The sequence below is a fragment of the Umbelopsis ramanniana genome, assembly GCF_025399195.1.
Source record: "Umbelopsis ramanniana AG unplaced genomic scaffold K450scaffold_61, whole genome shotgun sequence".
Lineage (NCBI taxonomy): Eukaryota > Fungi > Mucoromycota > Umbelopsidomycetes > Umbelopsidales > Umbelopsidaceae > Umbelopsis > Umbelopsis ramanniana.
This window is the reverse complement of record NW_026252147.1, coordinates 94,347-114,586: the sequence shown is the minus strand read 5'-3', so window position 1 is coordinate 114,586 and position 20,240 is coordinate 94,347. Positions and strand designations below refer to the sequence as shown.

General features: G+C 44.2%; 11 protein-coding genes across 11 annotated transcripts; 7 read left to right on the top strand and 4 right to left on the bottom strand.

The window, feature by feature from the left end:
- The first annotated feature begins 688 nt into the window (after nucleotides 1–688).
- K450DRAFT_256077 (uncharacterized protein) lies at nucleotides 689–2,842 on the top strand. The gene is made up of 4 exons (XM_051591441.1): nucleotides 689–927; nucleotides 995–1,389; nucleotides 1,475–1,685; nucleotides 1,772–2,842. Exons 1-4 carry the CDS (start codon nucleotides 756–758, stop codon nucleotides 2,755–2,757), a joined length of 1,764 nt encoding a protein of 587 aa, XP_051441659.1. The 5' UTR covers nucleotides 689–755; the 3' UTR covers nucleotides 2,758–2,842.
- Nucleotides 2,843–3,184: 342 nt separating this feature from the next.
- K450DRAFT_256072 (uncharacterized protein) lies at nucleotides 3,185–4,408 on the top strand. Its single transcript, XM_051591440.1, has 4 exons — nucleotides 3,185–3,299; nucleotides 3,372–4,045; nucleotides 4,183–4,252; nucleotides 4,308–4,408. Exons 2-3 carry the CDS (start codon nucleotides 3,375–3,377, stop codon nucleotides 4,199–4,201), a joined length of 690 nt encoding a protein of 229 aa, XP_051441658.1. The 5' UTR covers nucleotides 3,185–3,299; nucleotides 3,372–3,374; the 3' UTR covers nucleotides 4,202–4,252; nucleotides 4,308–4,408.
- Nucleotides 4,409–4,992: 584 nt separating this feature from the next.
- K450DRAFT_256067 (uncharacterized protein) lies at nucleotides 4,993–6,229 on the top strand. Its single transcript, XM_051591439.1, has one exon. It carries the CDS (start codon nucleotides 5,010–5,012, stop codon nucleotides 5,913–5,915), a length of 906 nt encoding a protein of 301 aa, XP_051441657.1. The 5' UTR covers nucleotides 4,993–5,009; the 3' UTR covers nucleotides 5,916–6,229.
- K450DRAFT_256066 (uncharacterized protein) lies at nucleotides 6,053–7,370 on the bottom strand. The gene is made up of 3 exons (XM_051591438.1): nucleotides 6,839–7,370; nucleotides 6,614–6,781; nucleotides 6,053–6,553 (listed from the first exon to the last, which is right to left on the bottom strand). Exons 1-3 carry the CDS (start codon nucleotides 7,274–7,276, stop codon nucleotides 6,191–6,193), a joined length of 969 nt encoding a protein of 322 aa, XP_051441656.1. The 5' UTR covers nucleotides 7,277–7,370; the 3' UTR covers nucleotides 6,053–6,190.
- Nucleotides 7,371–7,380: 10 nt separating this feature from the next.
- Nucleotides 7,381–9,650, top strand: K450DRAFT_256056 (uncharacterized protein). The gene is made up of 6 exons (XM_051591437.1): nucleotides 7,381–7,809; nucleotides 7,882–8,088; nucleotides 8,163–8,187; nucleotides 8,258–8,310; nucleotides 8,387–8,464; nucleotides 8,533–9,650. The coding sequence occupies exons 1-6, from the start codon at nucleotides 7,638–7,640 to the stop codon at nucleotides 9,552–9,554; spliced, it is 1,557 nt and encodes a 518-aa protein (XP_051441655.1). The 5' UTR covers nucleotides 7,381–7,637; the 3' UTR covers nucleotides 9,555–9,650.
- Nucleotides 9,651–10,779, top strand: K450DRAFT_256053 (uncharacterized protein). The gene is made up of 3 exons (XM_051591436.1): nucleotides 9,651–10,070; nucleotides 10,125–10,256; nucleotides 10,319–10,779. The coding sequence occupies exons 1-3, from the start codon at nucleotides 9,746–9,748 to the stop codon at nucleotides 10,741–10,743; spliced, it is 882 nt and encodes a 293-aa protein (XP_051441654.1). The 5' UTR covers nucleotides 9,651–9,745; the 3' UTR covers nucleotides 10,744–10,779.
- A 528-nt stretch (nucleotides 10,780–11,307) lies between these two features.
- On the bottom strand, nucleotides 11,308–13,735 carry K450DRAFT_274555 (uncharacterized protein; the record flags this gene model as incomplete). Its single annotated transcript, XM_051593126.1, has 3 exons — nucleotides 11,308–12,158; nucleotides 12,234–12,939; nucleotides 13,019–13,735. 3 exons carry the CDS (start codon nucleotides 13,733–13,735, stop codon nucleotides 11,308–11,310), a joined length of 2,274 nt encoding a protein of 757 aa, XP_051441653.1.
- A 98-nt stretch (nucleotides 13,736–13,833) lies between these two features.
- On the top strand, nucleotides 13,834–15,818 carry K450DRAFT_256044 (uncharacterized protein). Its single transcript, XM_051591435.1, has 5 exons — nucleotides 13,834–13,960; nucleotides 14,036–14,550; nucleotides 14,618–14,685; nucleotides 14,755–14,998; nucleotides 15,060–15,818. The coding sequence occupies exons 1-5, from the start codon at nucleotides 13,903–13,905 to the stop codon at nucleotides 15,345–15,347; spliced, it is 1,173 nt and encodes a 390-aa protein (XP_051441652.1). The 5' UTR covers nucleotides 13,834–13,902; the 3' UTR covers nucleotides 15,348–15,818.
- Nucleotides 15,494–16,645, top strand: K450DRAFT_201864 (uncharacterized protein; the record flags this gene model as incomplete). Its single annotated transcript, XM_051584678.1, has 4 exons — nucleotides 15,494–15,893; nucleotides 15,966–16,090; nucleotides 16,158–16,392; nucleotides 16,461–16,645. 4 exons carry the CDS (start codon nucleotides 15,494–15,496, stop codon nucleotides 16,643–16,645), a joined length of 945 nt encoding a protein of 314 aa, XP_051441651.1.
- Nucleotides 16,646–17,497: 852 nt separating this feature from the next.
- K450DRAFT_256034 (uncharacterized protein) lies at nucleotides 17,498–19,323 on the bottom strand. The gene is made up of 3 exons (XM_051591434.1): nucleotides 19,084–19,323; nucleotides 18,659–18,822; nucleotides 17,498–18,588 (listed from the first exon to the last, which is right to left on the bottom strand). Exons 1-3 carry the CDS (start codon nucleotides 19,220–19,222, stop codon nucleotides 17,650–17,652), a joined length of 1,242 nt encoding a protein of 413 aa, XP_051441650.1. The 5' UTR covers nucleotides 19,223–19,323; the 3' UTR covers nucleotides 17,498–17,649.
- Nucleotides 19,027–19,859, bottom strand: K450DRAFT_256028 (uncharacterized protein). The gene is made up of 2 exons (XM_051591433.1): nucleotides 19,475–19,859; nucleotides 19,027–19,332 (listed from the first exon to the last, which is right to left on the bottom strand). Exons 1-2 carry the CDS (start codon nucleotides 19,843–19,845, stop codon nucleotides 19,284–19,286), a joined length of 420 nt encoding a protein of 139 aa, XP_051441649.1. The 5' UTR covers nucleotides 19,846–19,859; the 3' UTR covers nucleotides 19,027–19,283.
- Nucleotides 19,860–20,240: the final 381 nt, after the last annotated feature.

Genomic DNA, 20,240 nt, shown 5'->3' with positions numbered 1-20,240 from the left:
TTGTTTTGCCGTTCCTTCGTTTATTCTGTTTTCGCCTCCCCCGTCCAATTTTTTTTAAGCTATGTAAATAAAATGTATGCTGAGCCTAAGACGGATTCATAGTTGCAGTGGCAAACAAGTGAGTTTTTGACTGCTTTGCCTCCAATTCATGAAATCCTAAACTGCTCAAATTATTAACGCAACAAATCTCGTTGGCTATCTACCGAAATGCTTTTCACCGCTGACTATACAACATAATGCGCTTCGCTTTGGTCTGATCGATCGTTACTCTACGCCAAGCTAGGTTGACAATTCATTTGCTTGCAATAAATTCTAAATTTATTTTAATGCAAACATAAAATACCATTCGTCTGCTCATGCGTCAGCAATGAAATACAATACAAACACTGGGTCGGTAACCGGCTGACGAAGTCCGCACAATGCTTGTGACCAGTTACCAAGTCAGATGTTTATCCATAACAAACTGTGGTTGGCGTAAGCGGTATCAATGTGAAGGCAAATGTAGTCCCGTATCAATGCTGTTCTACAATCTTTCAAAACTGCACAAGATGTGTCGAAAGAGTTTTTAATCTCATGAGAGCCGATTCAATCACAGTCAGATTTTCGTCATTGGCAAATGGCCAGATTTGTCGAATATACATAAAAGAAAAAAATTTGGGAAAATTTGTTGTCTCGATAACTAACTGTGGGGCATATTTGAACAAAACCACCTTCTTTCTCACAACTGGCCGAATCACCCATACCATGCCACAGTAATGAACATACTACAAGCGAAATCCAGACTTCTGAACGAAAACTACAACACCTACTCCAACGCCATTGACAGCTTGAATGCTGCTTTGCACCTGGAGTTACCACTTCTAGCACATGACCAAAAGCTGGATTCTATGCAGGTCGCTGCTGTACATGACTACATTAATGACCGAGGTACTGCCATTCATTAACTATACAGAGTGCTGAATACATGTATTCTAACCTCTCCCATTGGCCACAGTGACGCTTTTTCGTTTCTTGAAACGCTGCGAATATGTAGTACCATCCGCACTGGCCCTCATGCTGGACACAATACAATGGCGTTTAAGGGAAAATGTTGACTCGTTTAGCTGGGACCGTCTACCAAGCGAATTGCAGCAAAGTGGGATTGTATTCTTTCGCAACTACGATAAACTTAACAGACCTATCGGATTCGTTCGGCTGCGCCATTTTCCAAAATTTAGTCAAGGAAGCCTTATTGACAATATCAAGCCATTGGTCATTTACGTCATGGAAACCGCTCGTAAAATGACGTTAGATCTTACCAAGCAACGAGAATTAGATGGGATGCAATGCCCCCTTACCTCTCAGATGGCGGTAGTCATAGACATAAAAAATGCCCCTTTCCTGCCGCTGGTAAGTCTCCCTGTGTTTCGTAGGTGGAAAAAGCACCGTCACAAAAAAGTCATTTATTCACATTTACCGTTGTGATCTCATCCAGGACGCCGAACTACCAGGTGTGTTGATGGATATTATGGATAATCGATATCCGGGGTTCGTAGGAAGTGTATATATCCTTAATTATGGATGGATGTACGCTGGCCTATGGCAAATGATCAAGCTGCTCTTATCTGAAGATGCAAAATCACGCATTAGCTTTCCAAGCACTGCAGAGGTACTCAACTTCGTCAGTTCAGAGTCGCTATTATCTGGTACAGTATTTGATTGTGATTCGAAAGGGATTGGCGCGTGATAGCATTGGAATATAGGCGCTAAGACCTATTGTACTGGATTTTAGATTTAGGAGGAGCCGATGACTACGAATGGTCTCTTGAAAGCGACTTGATATTACAAAAATACGCAATGAAATCCACCATGGATAACCTATCCTCCAAACACATCTCCATAGAGCAACCACCTTCACCTGTTCCATCCACCCCTCGCCTCTCCCGAAGTTATTCAAATGAATCCATCCTATCCTCTTCTGATGTTTTCTACGATGCAACGTCGGAGCCGCGACCACGATCGTCCTCACTTATGTCTAATAGTTCAGTATATCTCTCTCCTCGCTCTATGTCGGTGTCATCAAGTGCCTATGGAACGCCAACCATAGGGAGTCCCTATCTGTTTCCGATTGCAACCCGCGCCTACGACTCCATACCCCCAGCTATTACGCCGTCTGCTGTATCTCGACCCTATACTGGTTTACACACTGGACTGGCTTTTTTGACGTCCTTATTCACTAGAGTTAATCCTAATGTTCATCAAACTCACCCCAATGGTGCTATTCCGCCTTTCATTCTGGAAGAGCGACTACATATCTTACAGGAACAAGGTTTGCCCCAATTTGAATTACTCCCAGACGTTGGTAACCTTGTTCAATTCGAGGAGGATCAACGCAAAATCCAGTCCGCCATCATTAGTCGAACGGCCCGATTTCCTAACCTCCTTTCACCTTCGCATCCACAATCTCCCTTTGTCACACATCCTTTCTCATCACAACTAATAAGAGCAGAGCGGCGAATCACGAGGACGGTCAGAAAGGCGTTCAGGCTGACTTTCAAGTTCAATGGCGCGTTCTACTGGGTTGTATTATATCTATTACTTCGAGGCGGCCTGGAGGATGTAGCAAAGGCAACGACCGAGACTCTTGTTCAGGTTGTTGTTGGAGGTAGTTCTGCCTCTGCTGGATCAAGTATTAGTCTTAAGCGTGGCGTTATATTAGGAAGTGCCGGAGCGGCTGTTGCTGGCTTAATTGGAATGAGCATAGGCTCAGGCTATTGAAGATAACACATAGACAGCTTGCAAATTGTAAAAAGTATAAAGTAAAGCATTAAAGTATTGGAAAAAATAAGCGGGTCAGAATGGAGTGACTTTTTTTTTTTTGGGCTCTGGAAAATTTATTTGACCTTCCTGGCCTGACTGCTGTAGTCATTGTCAATCTCGTTGACATTCAACATGTCCGAAATTCTCAATGGCATTTTCGAGAGGACCGCATTCATCAAGTTTCCCGGTAATGCTATGGGAGATCCGTACAATCGAGACGCTGCAGGCATGAGAAAACGAGTGCAACAGCGACTGCTTGACTGCATTCTGTTGCGGAAGTACGAAGAAGCTATGCTCCTGCTAGACGCCTTACTCGTGGAGACGCAGTGGTCGCCGAAAGCTTACTGGAGGGTAAGAACATTTGGGAGATTTTCTTTTGAACTTTTCTTCGACTGCTAGCTAACCCAGCAACCTTTCAGGTCATTATTCCTTTAGTCCAGCATCTCTTCCCCGAGTATCTCAACGAAGTCATCAACGGTGCATTCAATTCGCTCGGCTCGGTAAGAAATTGACCTATTGAACTGAATGTGTGGAGAGTTCAGATGTTGATTTACGTACTTCTTATATGACAGCAAATGAATGAAAAGCCGACTGCGCTGGCACTGTTGATTCGCAAACTTGCCTGCCAAGACGACGAAGATGGAGTGCGAGACTTATATTTATCCTACCTTCATTACAAAAACCCCATGGTTCACACAATGGTTGCATTAATGATGGCGAGAAAGCCTCACGAAAAGTCGTCCAGATCCGAGGATCCAAAAACATTCAAGCGCACTCGAATCACGCCAAAAAATCTTTATATGTCCGACAGCGAGCCTTATACCTCTGATTCGGATGAAGAGCAGCCCCGAAGGAAGCGAAAAAAGCTAAAATCAATGGGCAAACGACCGAAGAAACGTAACAGAAGAGGATCAAACGCAAATGAGAAATCTGCTCAAGAGGAAGATCTGCCCATACCCAATGATAAGGAGTTAGACTCTACCACCACTGTCCATTCTGAAGATTCTGGATATTCTGATACAGATGCTACAGATGGCGAAGAAGGCGAGGAGGAGAGAAGTGATACCACTGGTAGCGAGGAAGAAGAGGGATTAGAAGAAAATGACAAAGATCCTAACGCAAAAGTCATTAAATGGTCAATGCCACCACGCCTACATTATATCGACTCAAAGGGGTACAACTACAAGAGCCTACAACAGCTACTGGTTAACGCCTCTAGAGGATATATGGATTTGACCGGCGTCAAGTTGAGGCTAAAGGTAAATAAATCAATGACCGACCATCCATATCGTAAATATGCTGCAAGACTCAATCTTTTTTTATTATGTTAGATTGCGTGCGGAAGAGTGCTTAGAGAACGGGAAACTAAATTCCAGCTGATAGCCAGACGTTATTTTTATGAATTACTGTCGGACGCAATGCTTCATGTCGATAATAATGTACCGTTAATTAGGTATGTATCTTGTAACACAGTTGAAACTTGATCGACCATTAACGCATTATTACAGAATCTTGTTGCCGTATTTTTCACACTATTCAGAAGAATGGCTCCAACTAATGGAAAAATACTGCCACTTGGATGCAACGGCGGATCTTGCTATTGGCCTTAAGCGATTAGAGCGTCGGTCTAGAAAAATAGTAACAGGTACAGTTTCAATGTATAACCCATAAGACATCCACGAGGTTGATACTAAGCCCACAATATATTGTCAAATTTTTTTTTGCTTTAGCTAACCCTGACGATCAAGCTCAAAAACAAGCTCGGGCAACTACCATGGTACAGCTACTTTTACAGAGAATCAGTCATGGATGTTTTGAAAAGTGGACTTTCGTCAAGCTTATCAAATGGATGGAAATGCTCGATGTAAATACCAAGAAGTCAATATGCGATCGGGAGGCATGGATGAAATCATTTCTGCAGGCGGAAGTTGCTCGTGCTCCAAAGGACACTGCGTCTCTTTTCACGGATGTGATCCAACGATACTTCACATATACCCAATAAAATTTGTTGTTTTGATGATGCTCCTATTTGGTTGGCATCTGACCCTTACTTGCTTGGAGGTGAGGATTTCTTTTTGAAGGGGAAGGGATAAAGCTGCATTTGTGGAGGTTTTTGGCAACCCAGCAGCGGTTGGGCTTTTTGGGTTAAAAAATTATTTGTGCCTGAATAAGTTTTTCTCGTCAACCCGTTCCCTTTTTCACACATACAAATGTCCCACTCTCCTCGAAGATTGTCTATAACTCGTATACGGAAATTCGAATATGATGTGACAGCTCCACCCACACCGCAGCCATCTCCTCCACAAAGCCTGCTACAGCCTCCTCCATTAAAAGCATCTACATCGGAGCGATCTCTTCGGGTAATGAATGAACTTCAAGCACATCTCATCCAAGTCACGTCCAAGTTGGAAATTTACAAGAGCGAGATTAGACTTGCTGAAAGGCAACAAGAAGAATACGAACAGACATGTATTATAGAAAAAAACAAAACCACAGAATTGCGATCACAGGTAGCGGCACTCTCTGCTGGTCTAGAGAGTAAGCAGGCTCTGTTTAACGAGATACGTAAAGCCTCATCGGATACAGAAGACCGAGTTCGATCACTCAAAGATCGGGTAGCCCATCTTCGGTCGGGTCAGATCGAAGGAGAAGAGAGAGAGGCCTCCATTTTGATGGAAACACAACGATACCAAGAAATGAAGCTGTTAGCGGAAAATCGAATGGAAGCGGCTATTTCGTCATTGGATAGATTAGGCCATCGTTATGATATTGAAACAGCTCAATTGGCCGAAGAATTACATCGACTGCGTTTGTTATGTCAACGCCAACGGTTAGTAACACAATGTGCCATGGCTGATTCCGAACAAGTTATATCCGCCATTCTGGATGAACAGAAGGGCGTACGTCAATCCATGGGCGTCATGCAGCAAGAAATAGCAGAAAAATATCGAAAGCTGAACGCGTTGGTCATCAAAGAGCTTCAATCACTTCGACAGCAGGTTGATACGTGGGATTCAACCGATACAGCACTTGCACAAAGTGTTCGTGAATGTTCTCGGAACATACAAAGCTTAGCGATTAAGATACATGCGTACCAGCAGCAGAGTTTAATGTAATTACGGTAGGGGGGGGGAGTAGTTTTTTTTATGGAGCTTTTACACTCTCGAGTAATACTAAAGTTAGAGAAGGGGGAGTACAATAAACCAGATACCAATGTGTAATTTTGCCAGCCAAGTCATAAACCCAGACTGTGTTTGAATTTGTACATTGGGGGCAGCGTAAACCATATGTTACAGAGAGCCTTGTAATTAGTTGGCGGTGTGTTAAGTATATAAGATGGTGCAGAAGTTATGTTTCCAATGTATTCTCCTCAGATGGATTGGTATCGCTATCAGACGGAGGTGGATCGACTTGTTGTTCCATCAAGGATAATCGAACAGCTTCCATTACCTAGCGACATAACTGTCAGTCTATTAAACCTTAATGGCATTTGACTCAATTTAATACTGACCATTAACTCCTCCAAATCCATATTCATCTGCCGCATAGCAGTCAAATAATCACGGTAATCCTGTGCACTAGGTGAGAGCTCGCGGTCATGCCCAGGCCGAACAACGATGCGCCTCGTAGAGCCTCTGCCCGATTCTGCGGCTGAAGAATTGCCATGGTGTCGATGTTGCATTAAGCGAGTGTGGTAGGGCCGTATAAGGTCCACTGTGACGATTCCTTGATCCTGATCGGCACTGGTATTTTGCTATTACGTGCGTAAGCTTAAGGAAATTATACCCTTGTACTAATTTCAATTTCAACTCACCAATGCTAAATTTGGCGGATGATATACGATGCCAAAGTTTGGCTCAACACAAAATGGACAATTTGCCGTGGCCGTGGAACGCTCGGCAGGTTGTCTAATATTAACAAAGCATTCCGAGCAAATTGGCTGATGACAGCATCTAGTATAATTGATATTGGCAGGATAAAACTGGTGGATATAGGTTAATGGTTTGATATGCTATCAAGTGCAAAGTCAAATCCTTACCAAAAAGCAGATTGGGCATTCAACAGCATTTTCATATTTGGGAGCAGGTGGTAATGAGTTTTTGCGATGATGGCGGTATTTCGAGACAGTGGGTAAGATGCTTCGCGGGCTTATGATGGTTGCGGTGTGAGTTTTAGAAGTGATACGGCTGAGTGTATTGGACTGCGAAGACATGGCATCATTCGTCGATACCGGCTGAGAAGGATAATCAATATCCTGCTGCCCTGTAAAACACAAAGGGTTATTATTGAAAGTGTGGGGTTTCACATTGTACAGGGTGGGGGTACCTTCATAGAATGGAGCCAGCCTTCGCTGTAAGATCAGTTGGCGTACAGAAGGATAGTCGTAATCTTGAACGGAATTAGCATAAATGCCAGTGGGTATCAACGATCCTTGGTCGAAGTCCTGAGAAGCGTCCTTGGAAGGATGCAAGCCCATGGAGATCAAAAGCCGATTTAAATTGTGGAGCAATAAACGACGAGCGAGCTTTGGTAGGCTTGAAGAAAAAAAAAAAAAAAAAATTATTCGATTGCGGGGCAAAAATCAGAACTGAACCACTGGAAAAAACCTACCCTGCGCTTTGGTAGAGACACCTCGGAGATTACAACAAACCCTGCCCTGCTTCCCTCAATTGCCAATCATTTCGTACTCAAAGCCGTCTCCTCCAGTTAAGCCTGTACGGCGAAAGCTGTCTCTTCCACAACAACAGCAGGACTATGCCCCTCTCAATGGGCCGCCTTCTCCTACCGACCAAGATCGTCCGCCAAGCTCGGCATTCCTCAACCGTTTGGCTGGGACCATGCGAGATAAGAAAAGCCAACTGGAAGTTCGAAAAGGTGAATTCATGTCAGAAACACTTCCAGAGTGGAAAGTTCGAAGTGCAGAGTTTAGTAGTATGGCCAAGGAAACTGGTATGGAATGGAGCAAACGAGGCCGTGATGCTGTTGACCGTTGGAAGAAGGAAAGAATGAGTATGTTGCTGCCTAGCTTACTCTTCGATAAGCTTATTGGAATGTATTTTATAACTAACTTTGACGACAAAGGCGATTCTAGTGTGGCTTCATCACCATCTTACCTGTCTTCATTTCCTTCGTTCAACTCCAGCGAACCGACGTCACCTCGAGGTTCGGAAGAGGAACTGCATATATTTGGCACCCCTTTAGAAGCTGCGGTAGCTATGACCCGGTTGTCAGAGTCTGATCATGTACCGGGAATAGTGCGAAGATGTATTGATTATCTTGACGAATGTGGTACGTTACATCCATGACAAGGGGGTTCAAAATTTTTTGTTGGCCTTCAAGCAGCTAATTTCATTGTGTCTTAGGCATTGATGAAGTAGGCATCTATAGGTAAGCGTCATGCACTACAAGTGTATAACTGGTGTGTTGCAAGTCTTAATCAACGCCCCTTGTTGGATAGAATCTCGGGAGGTACAACCACTGTAAATAAGCTTCGAGCGGTATTTGATAGTGGTATGTAATACGGCCAAATTTGCCCATGACATCGTTGGTGGCTCACCTTCGTCTGACTTATTTCAAAATTGACTAGCATCGGATATCGACTTTCGAGGGACACAAGAAGATCCTCACGCAGTTAGTGCCTTACTCAAGACGTATCTGCGACAATGTAAGGTGTCATCATGCTTTGCAACCAACCAATAACAAGCATTTTATTCATTTATTCCCTGTTATCAGTACCTGAACCTATAATACCAGTATGGTTGAACCGCGAATTCAATCAAGTCATCAGCCAAGCAACTCAAGAGGATGCTCAAAATACTCAAGGCGAACTGCCAGTTGTATCCCCAAGTTGTATTAAAGCCATCGCCACTACATCACAAAAACTACCACCAGCCAATTTTAGTGTTCTGAAAACGCTGTGTTGGCACTTGAATCGAATCGCAAGCAATGATCAGGTGAACAAAATGAATACATCCAACTTGGGACTCATCTTCATCCCGACCCTTGCTATAGGCAGAGTTCTATTTCACTGTTTTGTTGAGCATGCAGATCAAATATGGGGTGCATCTACCCCACCGGCAGCAGTTCCGTCCAAGCGATCTCCACCTGCTTTACCCAGACGTCCTGTCAAAGATACCATGACGACACCACGCTCAATGATCAACCCTTATGACACTTCCAAAGATGATATCCCACGAGATGGACGAATGTTCAGGACCAACAATGCTTCTAGCCCATCCCTCCAGTTGAACGACGTTACTATCAACATAGCACCTAAGAAAAATGACAAGGAGATCGCGCAACTGCGAGAGATGTTTGAAAAAGATTTTGGACCAACGATATATGGACCCAGTCGTACCAAGTCACCACCTGAGAAGCCTTTACGCTCACCCCGACCAGAGAGTCCAATTGGTGTGGATTCCACCATACGGGGAAATTATGATCGGACTGTTTTGGGTAGTATAGGCCGAACCGCCAGTCCCTCCTCCGTGGAAGACAGACAACGATCCAATTCCAACGGCAAATCCGCCTTGGAGTACTTTCGATCTACTCCTCCCAATATACCTCCAAAACCCACCGTCGCTTCAGCTCATTTACGACAGAAATCCGCTCATCAACCGTCGGTGACTACATTTTCAGAATCCACCACCAAACCTCGGTCCAAGTCCGTCTCCGCCACCGAAACTGAAGTCCCTGGTTCACGCAAAGGAGCTCGAGTCATGGCTATTGGAAGTTATTTTGAGAGAAGGCAGTGATGACAATGTACTTAGTTTTTTTTTTTGGATGTTTTAACCTTTATACTTTTTCCTAAAGAAAATAAGTGTGCTGTTATCAATCTATCGCAACCAAGTGTATCTACAAATTGAGTTGCTGATTTTTCCGCATATAAATGATGGTGAGGGATTCGAAAGAACATGCACTCTTAGTCCAGTTTGCATTATAAACCATGTACAAAGTCGAAGTTTACCCTGATGATGAGCGGTTTCAGTTAGGCGAAGGACCTTTATACGATGAGGAGTTAGACGAGCTACACTGGATCGACATCACAGGCTGTGCTGTTTTCAGCCGTAAACCTGGCCAACCGACCGTTCGATACGATATCGGCGAGAAGCCCGGTGTGGTTGGTATGCGTAGGAAAGGAGGATACGTGGTTGCTTCGAAAAATGGGTTCTCGCTCCTGGAGCAGGACGGCAAACTCAAGCGTATTGTCAGCCCATTCGGAGAGAACCACCCCATTCTACGAATGAACGACGGAGCCGTTGATTGCAAAGGTGAGTGAAACGTCGGCGTGTTGTTCGGCATCATGAAAATAACACAGCAACTAGGTCGCTTCTGGGCTGGCAGCATGGCGGATGTGGAGGAGGACCATGATGCCGACAAGCACCGCGGTATTCTCTATAGACTGGATCCCGACTACAGCTGTCATGTCATGGATGAGGGCATTGGTATTGTCAATGGTAAGTTCTGTCCCAGTTATTTCAATAAGGATCACGGTGGCCTAATTTCTTCCATGGCACAGGCGTATGCTGGGCACCAGATAACACTTTAATGTACATGGCGGATTCTGTGGATAAGATTATTTATGTTTATGATTTCGAGGCCGAGTCTGGTAGGATCAGTAACAAGCGCCTTTTCCTTGATACCGCCATTGCCTATCCTGCGTACAATCCTGACGGAGGGTGTGTTGACTCTGAAGGATATTTATGGTGGGCACTTTGGAACGGCTCCAAAGTGATTCGTATTGCTCCCGATGCTACCATTGTTGAAGAAATTGATATCCCTGCCCTACGACCTACTGCACCATGCTTTTGTGGAAAAGACTTGACATCCCTGTTTATCACAAGCTCAGGTGACGGTGAAGGCGGCGGCCAAGAAGGTGGCAAAAACTTTATCATTCGAGATGTTAAAGTCAAGGGCCAACCTAAATACAAGTTCAGAGGATAAGCATTGCTTCGTAATAAACCCCATTTTGAAAATAAGCACTCATTGGAAACAACCAAGGACCCAGCAATGGCTTTAAAGAAAGATTGTCCTACGAGAGGCCACATTGGTCAGATGAAATTGCTGCCAAATGTGGGGTATGGCTTCATGGTTTATCTTATCATGATATGCGGATTGACATGCAAGTGTTACGTTTCACGTTCGAACATTTTGGAATGACACGACGTTAGAGAATGGGGGGTTCTTATGAACAGTTTAGTAATTTTGTATTATAATGGGTTGGGCGCGCGCATATTAAAAGCTGATGGGAGGAGACAAAGTATCGGTCAGCAGGGTTGGGTTTGAGGGTGGATAGGGGGAAAAGGGAGGGAAAAAAAAAAAAGAAGAGTGAGCAAGAGAAGGAGGAATCTAAACACAAAGCCCATCCTGCCGAATAGCAGCATAACCAAACCACATTCGAACGTACATTGGGATGGACACTGTTCACTCTCCAACGAAATAATAATAATGAAAGAGAGAAAGAAAGAAATCGGGAAAACTATACACAAAAGAGAAAACAATGCCTGATCACCATCCAGACCCGCTGTTTTGTTGATGTTGCTGCTGTCGTTGTTGCTGGTGATGCATGTATAATAACTGTTGCATTCGTTCAGGCGTCATCTCTGATCCAAACGGTGCACTCGTGCCCAGAGCTGGGTGCATCGTTTGATTATTGTCCATACTTCCATGATGCTGAGCAAGACCTCCCATGGCTGACAATGCGGGAGCACTGCCCACGGCGAATTGAGGTTGAGGAGCAATGGATGGCTGCATGTTCAATAAGCTTCGTTCTCCGCTGATCGATCGTCGCTGGCGCTTATTGATAGCTTGAGGCCCATTCACCCCTCTATGATCAGTAAAAGACACGGGTCGAGGTGTCGTATTAACGTTAAGAGGCTGGATGGGGGTGGTATTGGGAAGACTGGTAGCGGTGGAGGTGTTTGTGGCAGTGGTGGTGGTGGGGGTAGTGGTAATAGACGCCCGCTTGGGTATGGAACCTCCTGGTACAGCATTTTGAACAAATGTCGTGGATCGTGGTTTGGGTTGCTTTGATATAGCAGCAAGATTACTCGTACTTGGGGTCGCTACAGCATTGTTTCGATTGCGCTTCTTAATCACATCGGTCTTTAAGCTGAGTGGGCGCACTACGCCGTGTAACTTCAAGAACAAACCACAGGCGTTGCACAGTGGTTGGCCTTCAGGGTTCCGTCGCCATAATGGTGTTGTCGTGGTTCCACAGTTCGAGCACTTTGTCACTCCACTGGGAACGTTGTTTTTGGAAGAGGATGAAGACTCACTTGACTTGCTGTCATCAAGGTTGTTGTCGGGTGACGATGAAAGATCGGTGGTACTACTCGAGTTATTGCCGTATAGGTTGTCTGAGATCAAATAAATTAGAAACTAAACGCTCCGAATAGCTGCTGACATAAGATCAGACCCGTTTTTCAAAATACCTTCTAATTTCACAGAAGATGATTGTGACATCTGCTGTTGACTCTTAAGCTTCTCCTCTAGTGACCCGAATTTGATGGGAGCTGGTTTGCTGGTAGGCAGTGTTGTTGATTGAGACATCAACTGGGAGGGTGTCACATGTGACGTGTCACTCGGTGTTTGCGAGTGGGTTACACTTCCCATCATGGCCAGCATGCTATTGTTGATGTCGTTTCCACTAGGATTACCACTGCCATTGGCGTAATACATGGCAAATAAATCCTCAAAACTCATTGCACCCATGTTATAACTGGGTGATTGTGCTGAATACGTCGTATCACCCGGTGTAGAGCTGATCGAAGATCCACCGGGAGAACCGTGGGACATTGAATGGTGCAACCCGTCACTGGAATAAAAATACCCAGCTTCATTGCTGCCGCCATCAACAGTGAAGGAGTTGGCTCTGGATGGGGTCGCTGGGAACATGGTGTTGCCCATATTGTAGTTTGGTAAAGACTGACTCATAACATTGGCCGTATGGGCGGCTGCTGCTGCAGCTTCGCTATTGCCGGCGGAGGTGCTGTATGGAAGCTGACTGGTCGTAGGCGTACTACTCTCCGATGGAGCCTCATCCATATCTGAATCACCAGGCATGTCGCTTGGGATGGTAATACTATCCACAGCATTGGTGGATAATAATGTGTCTGCTCTTCGTTTGGTTGACTGAGCCTGATGTTCGGACGTTGGTTAGAGGAGTGTCACGCGGCAATTTTAAAGAAGCGAACGGCCAAACACAATTTAAACTTACCAATTGGAGGTCGCTTGGATTAGAGGGCTTTCGCATTAGACTGGTGGATGCACGGGCGCTGCCCGATATCATCACATTCTTGCGTAAATTCACCTTCTTAGAGAAGCTGGTTTGACGTTCTTTTGGCGACGGCGGTGGCTGCAGTTGTGAAGATGACGGCGGTGGATTTGGTCCATGTGTCAAAAAGTCAAAACCATATGGAGGTGCCGATGATGATAATAATGTAGTTGTGTCATCGGGCACAGGCGGGGTGTTGGAGCGATCAAAGTGATCAAAAATTGGGTTATCTTGTTCCATCTCTGAAGGTATTGGTGATTCGGGAGCATCAACCGTTGCGCTGGCAGGAGAGCGACTAGCTGAGCCTTCTCGGGCTAATCTTTCAGCTTCAGCCTTCTTCTTATTTAAAGTCATGGCCATCATACGCCATGTAAGGTTCTCTAAACGAGACCCATTTGGCAGTGTGTCTTTTGCTTTGGTATACATTCGCCATACTTGAGTGGCAAGCGGGTCCTTCTTTTTACCTGGTGTATCAGAGTCGTCACTATCAGAAGCTTCCACCTCTTCATGGTCGGATTCATCCATTTCGTCTCCCACCGCTTTTTTCGGTTTCCTTGGAGGGAAAAGGGAATCGGAAAGGAGGTGGGATGCAATATTACTGGGTGGTGAGCTTGAGGACGCTATCTCCTTCAATGGACTAACCAAATGCTTTTTGTCCATAGCGGATGTTTGTGAGAGGCTGGCTGAACGAGCGATTTGAAAGAGAGAAGGGAAAAAAGCTGAAACTGGACTTCCGTCCGCCCTTCAAAATTTTCTACGGGTTTTTTTTTTTTTTTTTTTTTTTTCCTCAGTATAAGACTTTGTGTAATCAAACATCAACTGGAAAAATGTGGGCCAGAGCATGTTTTAGAATTCGTTTACCGAGTGGTCGTCGATATGCTTCACGTATGTTGTTCTTGTTTTTTTAAAAAGTGATCACAGTCGCCGCGCATTCTCGGCTAAGCCAACTCAATCGAACAGGTTTTGCTGAAACATCTCTTGTCACACCTCAGCTTGAATCCAAGCTCAAGACTTTAGCCGAGCGACATGAATCCCTCATCGCCAAGCTTAATCACACTGAATCCATGGAAACTGCAGCTATAGCTTCTGTTTCTAAAGAGGCCGCCGAACTCAGTCAACTGACTACGTTGTATGGAGAATGGAATCGTGCTAATACGGACCTGGACGAGCTATTTAATCTTTTATCCAGTTCCTCAAACGATGAGGACATGCTGGAAATGGCCCGGGAAGAACATCAAGGTTTAACTGAAACATTGCAACGAATTGAAATGGATATTGTGACCGAACTGGTACCAAAGGATTCGGCCGACGAAGGTAGTGCCATTTTAGAAATTCGAGCCGGTGCAGGCGGAGATGAAGCCGCTCTATTCGCGGCCGAAATGACAAAAATGTATGAACGTTTTGCTCAAGAAAGGCGGTGGAAATGGGAACTATTGTCTTGCTCAGAGCTGGAAGGCGGTGCCAAAGGCTACAAGGTGAGATTGGAAAACATGGGAAACTCTTTTGGCTTTCAATATCTCATGCTGTTTATATTGGTTTCAGGATGTAACGGTCAACATTGCTGGTAAAAGTGTGTTTGGACAGTTGAAATATGAATCTGGCGTTCATAGGTACGTCAATGGCAATGTAGTAGCTGACCACGTCTTCACTCCTGGTCTAACATGACTGAAATTCAATAGAGTACAACGAGTACCAGCAACAGAATCTCAGGGTCGCATCCACACATCGACCATCACTGTCGCCATTTTACCACAGCCTACTGAGGTTGACGTACAAATTAAGGATTCAGATCTGCGTATAGATGTCTATCGGTCTTCAGGAGCTGGCGGTCAGCATGTTAATACTACTGACAGTGCTGTTCGTATCACCCATATACCAACTGGAATGACCGTTGCCATGCAGGATGAAAGATCCCAACATAAAGTAAGAAAAACCATCTTTCGTCGCATATTCACCAAGATTCTAACAAGTCTGTTTGTATTAGAACAAGCTCAAAGCTATGAAGGTTTTGCGTGCCAAGATTTATGAACAGGAGAGATTAAAGACAGATATGGCCCGACGAGATTCTCGAAATAAGCAGATTGGAAGTGGAGACCGTTCAGAGAAGATCCGAACTTACAATTATCCACAAAACCGAGTGACTGACCACCGAATCAACCTCACCTTGTATGAGCTTGAACTGATCATGACTGGCCAAAACTTGCCCAACATCATTGACAGATTAAAGATACATTACGATACTGAGGCTCTTTTGGCCATCAACGTCGAATAGACCTTACCGCTCTCATAGATTTCTTCCTCTTATCATTCCCCTGTACCATAAAAAAGTCACAATAGATTTGCATTTAATTTTATACGTAAAACTTTGAAGGCAAATTCACGCAGCAAGCCAAAGGTCTCTAGCTCAACATTACAGAAATGATATACAAAAGTCAATTAGAATCCCTGTCGCTCGAGGTGTTGTTGTTCATTGCAAGGCAATTGGACTATTTGTCTCTGGTGCGCTTGGCCGCCACCTCCAAACGTCTTTCTTGTCTTACTGAGGACGACATGCTTTTCAAGGAATTGCTGTTTCTGGATTATGGCGTCTCATACAAAGCTCCAGACGAAACTTGGCGAAAACAATACGAAAACAAGTGGTCAGATACTTCAGGCAGACGTATCTGTCCACACCTTTCCAATGTCACCGACGATATCCTGTTAGAAAAAGCCGAGACGTTTAAAGCGGCGCAAGAGAACAAAGTCTATTGTTCACGGTGCTCTATGTCACAATTTCCAAATCTATTTTTAATCATGGAGAAAGTCGAAAACGACGTTGGTAAGTCATAAACTCCTTCTTGTTTCCTCTCACTCCATCTTAACTCATCGTGCACCTCTTTGTTGGTTCTAGTTTGCCGCCGATGCCTCAAAGAATACATTGATGAGCGACAAGCTCAAAAATCGAACCATGGTGTTTATCTGGATATGAACACTCTTAAACTTCGATGTTTCCTATGTTCAATGCGGCGAACCTCAGTACGTGATTTTGATTCTTTGTTCCAATGGATTAAGAACACCCGTATTTTAACCACCGCTTTGACAGCTGGGCGATTTTGGTAGCGACAGATCAGAGCAGTACAAATGCGAGGAAATCCTGGAAGTCGTTTTGGCCGGAACGGAAAGAGGAAAAGAAAGAGTTGATTTAATTCTCAAGCGGAAAAGAGAGAAGGCAATGTATGTTGGACAACAGGAGGAATTGGCCAGTGCTGATTTCAAGAATCTAGCTTATAATTTAATCGATGCACACTGGATGGGTAGCTTTCACCTCTTTATTTATGGTAAGGTTTCGCATGTTCAAGACTGTCATGGAAATCTACGTATCAATTCAACTTTCTTCAAAATGTAGGCGAATACCCAAGCCCAGGGCGCATCACAAATCGATCATTGACGAAGCGGAATGGTAGCGTTATACCGGGTCTCAAATTGTATGGAGAAGATGCTGCCTTGGTGACCAGGACGTTTTGGAATTATTTGGCAGAAGAATACGGTGTTGAAGGCAAATCTATAACTGAAGGTGAGAAAATTCGCTAATATGTTTTCATATGAGTGGTCGTTAACGCTTTGTCGCCAATATGGAAGATGACCTTACCGGCACTGACTACAAAACGCTCCGGCAGAAGATCACCAAAATGAAACGCAAAATGTGTGATCAAGCAAAAAATGAAGGTCGAAAAAACCTTATGTACTGAAGTAGAATACCCTAATTTCCCTGTAGTGTGAGTGGAAATTTGAGCACTCATCTTTGTATTCCAATCCACTAACCCGTTTACATCGAAGGAGGAAGCCAAAACTCTGTAACATTGGCTACCTATTTCTGAAAACAAGATGTCTTCACAATCATATGCTGGCAACTTCTTACTCATGATTACAGATCGTTACAGAATCAAGGTTTACAATATGCCTATATGATTGTAGTAATTTAGAAGGTATTCATTGCGAATTAACTACATATTCAAGCTATGTAGCATTTGTAGTTCCTCCTTTTCGAACTAGGCTCCTTGGTGCAAACTGAAGACATGAGAGCTCAATACAGCGTCATGCTTCCACAAAATTTGACGTTCGTTGTTGTACATAGAGATTATCATAAAAAAAAGTTCTAGTAATTAATCCTGCTTTCCATTCGCTCGCGATATATGTACGCTTGGTCTAGCATTCATCATTCAGTGGCCTTGTCACGTAGCCATATGTACGAACGAATCTCATGAACCCTCCTCTTGAAGGTTGGGTATCTGGCTTCATCTGGCAAAATTGAACTACTCATTAGCAGTGAGACGTTCATTTACTTTGCCTTCTCTCCACAGACATAGTGGAAAGGCATTGAGAGCTAGCGTAGACATACCAATGTATGCGGTACAGGAACATAATACTCTCACATCATTCAAATAGATCTTCATTACATCCCTTTTATAGCTTTTTTATTTCCTTGTATCAAATGGATACAAAAATAGATGGATCAACCTCTGCGAACAAAACACGTTAAAGCATGGGTACTGGATCAAAAACAAAAAACGACAATCCTATGCTAACGTTGAACATCAATAGGGGCGATAATTGTGTTGATTACGGTTACTTTGAGATGCATATACTGCTCCACCGCCTCCACTACCGTTATTGCCACGAGAGTTTCGTTCACTGCCAGATGAGTAAGAAGCGGACGATGATCGTGGGTCTCTTCTTGGGTCTCTTGAATAATTACTGCCGCCTCGACCACTGTCGCCATATCGGTCGTGGTGGCCTCCATATTGGTCGCCGCCATCGTTGCTCCGGTCTTGGTCGTCTGCAGGGTAATCATCGCCACCATCACCGCCTTTACCATCATTTCCTTCGCTGTATCCGTCATCTTGATATCCTTGACCATAGTCTTGTTGTTGCTGCTGTTGATTGGCGTAGTAGCCCATGTATCGGTTATAGTAGGCAGCAGCCGCGGCAGCCATCATTTGATAATTTTGATAGCCACCACCACCTCCATAGTAGTTGCCATACATATTGGCACCTTGGCCTCCGCTGCCACCGCCGCTAGCGCCTCCATACCAGCCTCCGCGTCCACCTTGGCCTCCTTGTGCCATGCCAGAAGCAGCTCCAGCATACCTGCTGCCACCACCACCACCGCCTTGTTTGCCATACATGTTGAAATATGGGTTGACAGCTACTCCATGAGAGTCTCCGCCATGAGGAGACTGTTGTTGGCGATGTTTGGGCATGGCACGTTTTACTTCAACCGGTTTGCCGCGCATAGCAAGGCCAGGCATATTCAACGCGTTCTCTACACCTTGTGAGCTTTCAAACGTAACGAATCCAAAACCACGAGGCCGTCCAGTAGCACGGTCTGTCATCAAGGTAACATCGATCACTTTGCCGAAACGATTAAAGTATTGTCGAAATTCTTCTTCATCAACTTCTTGGTGGATACCGCCGACAAAGATCTTCTCAGTCTTATCCTGTTCATCTCTAGGAATGGCTCTTTTTGGATCAATCTAAAGAACACCGGTTTACAGTGGATGAGAAAATATTCAAATATTGGAATAAATGGTTGGAAAATCTTACATTCTTGCCATCCAATTGGTGCGATCTGGAGGCGACCTCATCAACCACATGTGAATCCGCAAATGTTAGGAAGGCAAAACCGCGAGATTTTCCAGTGGTAGCGTCCCGCATGACAACGCAATCTATCACCTCGCCATACTTTGAAAAGTAATCTCGTAATCGCTCTAATGAAAGGAAATAAGAAAAAAAAAAAAGACATTACTCTACTGAATCGACCATATGGAAAACCATTGTTTTTTCTTTCTTTCACGTAAGCCCAAATCCACCGATGCTTCCAGGTCATGTCTTTCAAGATTTGTTCGAAATTGGTTTGTACTTGCTAATTACATAACTTGTATCTCTTCGATTCTAACCATTCCCCAGGACGAACGCGTAGACGACTACGGGAACATAAACACGAAAATAATTCTAATGCAAACGCTTACCATCTGTAGTTTCCCAATTAAGTCCTCCAATGAACATTTTTCTAATAAAAATATTGGGACGACAAAAATTGTACGGCAGAGAAAAAGAGAAAGGTGTGGTGAGTTCATAATATGTTTTTTTTTTGTCAGTTTGGATCATGATACCATGTTGTATCCTTGAGTAGCTATTGGAGTTGTATATCTTCTGCTGAGTGCTTGTACTAGACTAATGTACGACTATGGCTATCATACAAGCTAATGCCTAATACACTTTGGTGCGTTACGGTATATAGATGTGTTCTACCAGCGGCCCAACCATTGTTGGGGTGCACGGTGCGCTTTTCGATAAAAGCCGTCCAGCGTTTTTTCATAGGGGGGGGGGAATTAATAAAAAAGAAGACATTGTGCTTACCCTTCGTCTTGATTGGCTGCGCTTGCTACTGACGGGTGGGTTTCGGATTCTTCCTGGCTGGAGTATGACTGAATCGCCTGACCTTGTGCAGGTGCGCGATCATAGCCTTGTTGTTGAGGAGAGTCACTGGGGTTATCGGATCCACCATAGTATTTTTGCTGATCATAGCTGGAGTTGCTACCCTTTCTAGGCTGTTGATCACCGGGTTGTGATTGACCTTCTGCTTTGTTAGCTTGATTTGAGTACATACCAGCCTTTTCAGGATCGTAAGATTGTCCACTGTCTTGATCATCAGCGTATATATCTTGGTTTCCGTATGCGTTATCATTACCACCGCTGCCTACACCGTACAGCTCATCGTACTCGTCCATTGTGAGAAAGTTGAGGAAGGGTGTGAGTCTCAAGATTCGTGACGCCTGCGGTTGAAAGTACACAAAAATGGTCACGTGAACTGAGTGCGAAAATGGTTCACCTCTTGCATTTCTACATTACTGGAAGCGCTTTGAGAAGACCTTTGCTTGTTTGTTTGCCTATGTAGACGCGCTACGATGTAGAAATCAATTGTGTGAATTGAGTGCTGTAGCTACGTTGTGTTTATCTATTACCTTCGCAGTTTGACGATGATGATGCTTATGTCAGCCGAACACAACTGTATTCTTATTGAACAACTCTTCTCATTATGGATGTTCGTTTCTCACAGGCTTGAATAAAAATCAATTCATGTAAATGGTTTTCGTCTGGTTTAATTTACACTGAAAGCTTGAGA

Excerpts from the sequence above, each read along its gene's own strand:
- K450DRAFT_256077 (XM_051591441.1), top strand. The coding sequence starts at position 756 with ATGAACATACTACAAGCGAAATCCAGACTTCTGAACGAAAACTACAAC. Across the intron at positions 928-994 it reads TGACTACATTAATGACCGAG|TGACGCTTTTTCGTTTCTTG; the intron begins GTACTGCCATTC and ends CATTGGCCACAG. Across the intron at positions 1,686-1,771 it reads TTCAGAGTCGCTATTATCTG|ATTTAGGAGGAGCCGATGAC; the intron begins GTACAGTATTTG and ends ACTGGATTTTAG.
- K450DRAFT_256072 (XM_051591440.1), top strand. The coding sequence starts at position 3,375 with ATGAATGAAAAGCCGACTGCGCTGGCACTGTTGATTCGCAAACTTGCC.
- K450DRAFT_256067 (XM_051591439.1), top strand. The coding sequence starts at position 5,010 with ATGTCCCACTCTCCTCGAAGATTGTCTATAACTCGTATACGGAAATTC.
- K450DRAFT_256066 (XM_051591438.1), bottom strand. The coding sequence starts at position 7,276 with ATGGGCTTGCATCCTTCCAAGGACGCTTCTCAGGACTTCGACCAAGGA. Across the intron at positions 6,782-6,838 it reads AATGCCCAATCTGCTTTTTG|TTTTATCCTGCCAATATCAA; the intron begins GTAAGGATTTGA and ends TATATCCACCAG. Across the intron at positions 6,554-6,613 it reads ATCCGCCAAATTTAGCATTG|CAAAATACCAGTGCCGATCA; the intron begins GTGAGTTGAAAT and ends CGCACGTAATAG.
- K450DRAFT_256056 (XM_051591437.1), top strand. The coding sequence starts at position 7,638 with ATGCGAGATAAGAAAAGCCAACTGGAAGTTCGAAAAGGTGAATTCATG. Across the intron at positions 8,089-8,162 it reads TGATTATCTTGACGAATGTG|GCATTGATGAAGTAGGCATC; the intron begins GTACGTTACATC and ends ATTGTGTCTTAG. Across the intron at positions 8,311-8,386 it reads TCGAGCGGTATTTGATAGTG|CATCGGATATCGACTTTCGA; the intron begins GTATGTAATACG and ends AAAATTGACTAG.
- K450DRAFT_256053 (XM_051591436.1), top strand. The coding sequence starts at position 9,746 with ATGTACAAAGTCGAAGTTTACCCTGATGATGAGCGGTTTCAGTTAGGC. Across the intron at positions 10,071-10,124 it reads CGGAGCCGTTGATTGCAAAG|GTCGCTTCTGGGCTGGCAGC; the intron begins GTGAGTGAAACG and ends CACAGCAACTAG. Across the intron at positions 10,257-10,318 it reads GGGCATTGGTATTGTCAATG|GCGTATGCTGGGCACCAGAT; the intron begins GTAAGTTCTGTC and ends TCCATGGCACAG.
- K450DRAFT_256044 (XM_051591435.1), top strand. The coding sequence starts at position 13,903 with ATGTGGGCCAGAGCATGTTTTAGAATTCGTTTACCGAGTGGTCGTCGA. Across the intron at positions 13,961-14,035 it reads TGGTCGTCGATATGCTTCAC|GTTTTGCTGAAACATCTCTT; the intron begins GTATGTTGTTCT and ends TCAATCGAACAG. Across the intron at positions 14,999-15,059 it reads ATGAAAGATCCCAACATAAA|AACAAGCTCAAAGCTATGAA; the intron begins GTAAGAAAAACC and ends TGTTTGTATTAG.
- K450DRAFT_256034 (XM_051591434.1), bottom strand. The coding sequence starts at position 19,222 with ATGATCCAAACTGACAAAAAAAAAACATATTATGAACTCACCACACCT. Across the intron at positions 18,823-19,083 it reads TAATTGGGAAACTACAGATG|AGCGATTACGAGATTACTTT; the intron begins GTAAGCGTTTGC and ends TCCTTTCATTAG. Across the intron at positions 18,589-18,658 it reads ACCAATTGGATGGCAAGAAT|ATTGATCCAAAAAGAGCCAT; the intron begins GTAAGATTTTCC and ends GGTGTTCTTTAG.
- K450DRAFT_256028 (XM_051591433.1), bottom strand. The coding sequence starts at position 19,845 with ATGGACGAGTACGATGAGCTGTACGGTGTAGGCAGCGGTGGTAATGAT. Across the intron at positions 19,333-19,474 it reads GCAGCCAATCAAGACGAAGG|TGTATTAGGCATTAGCTTGT; the intron begins GTAAGCACAATG and ends AACGCACCAAAG.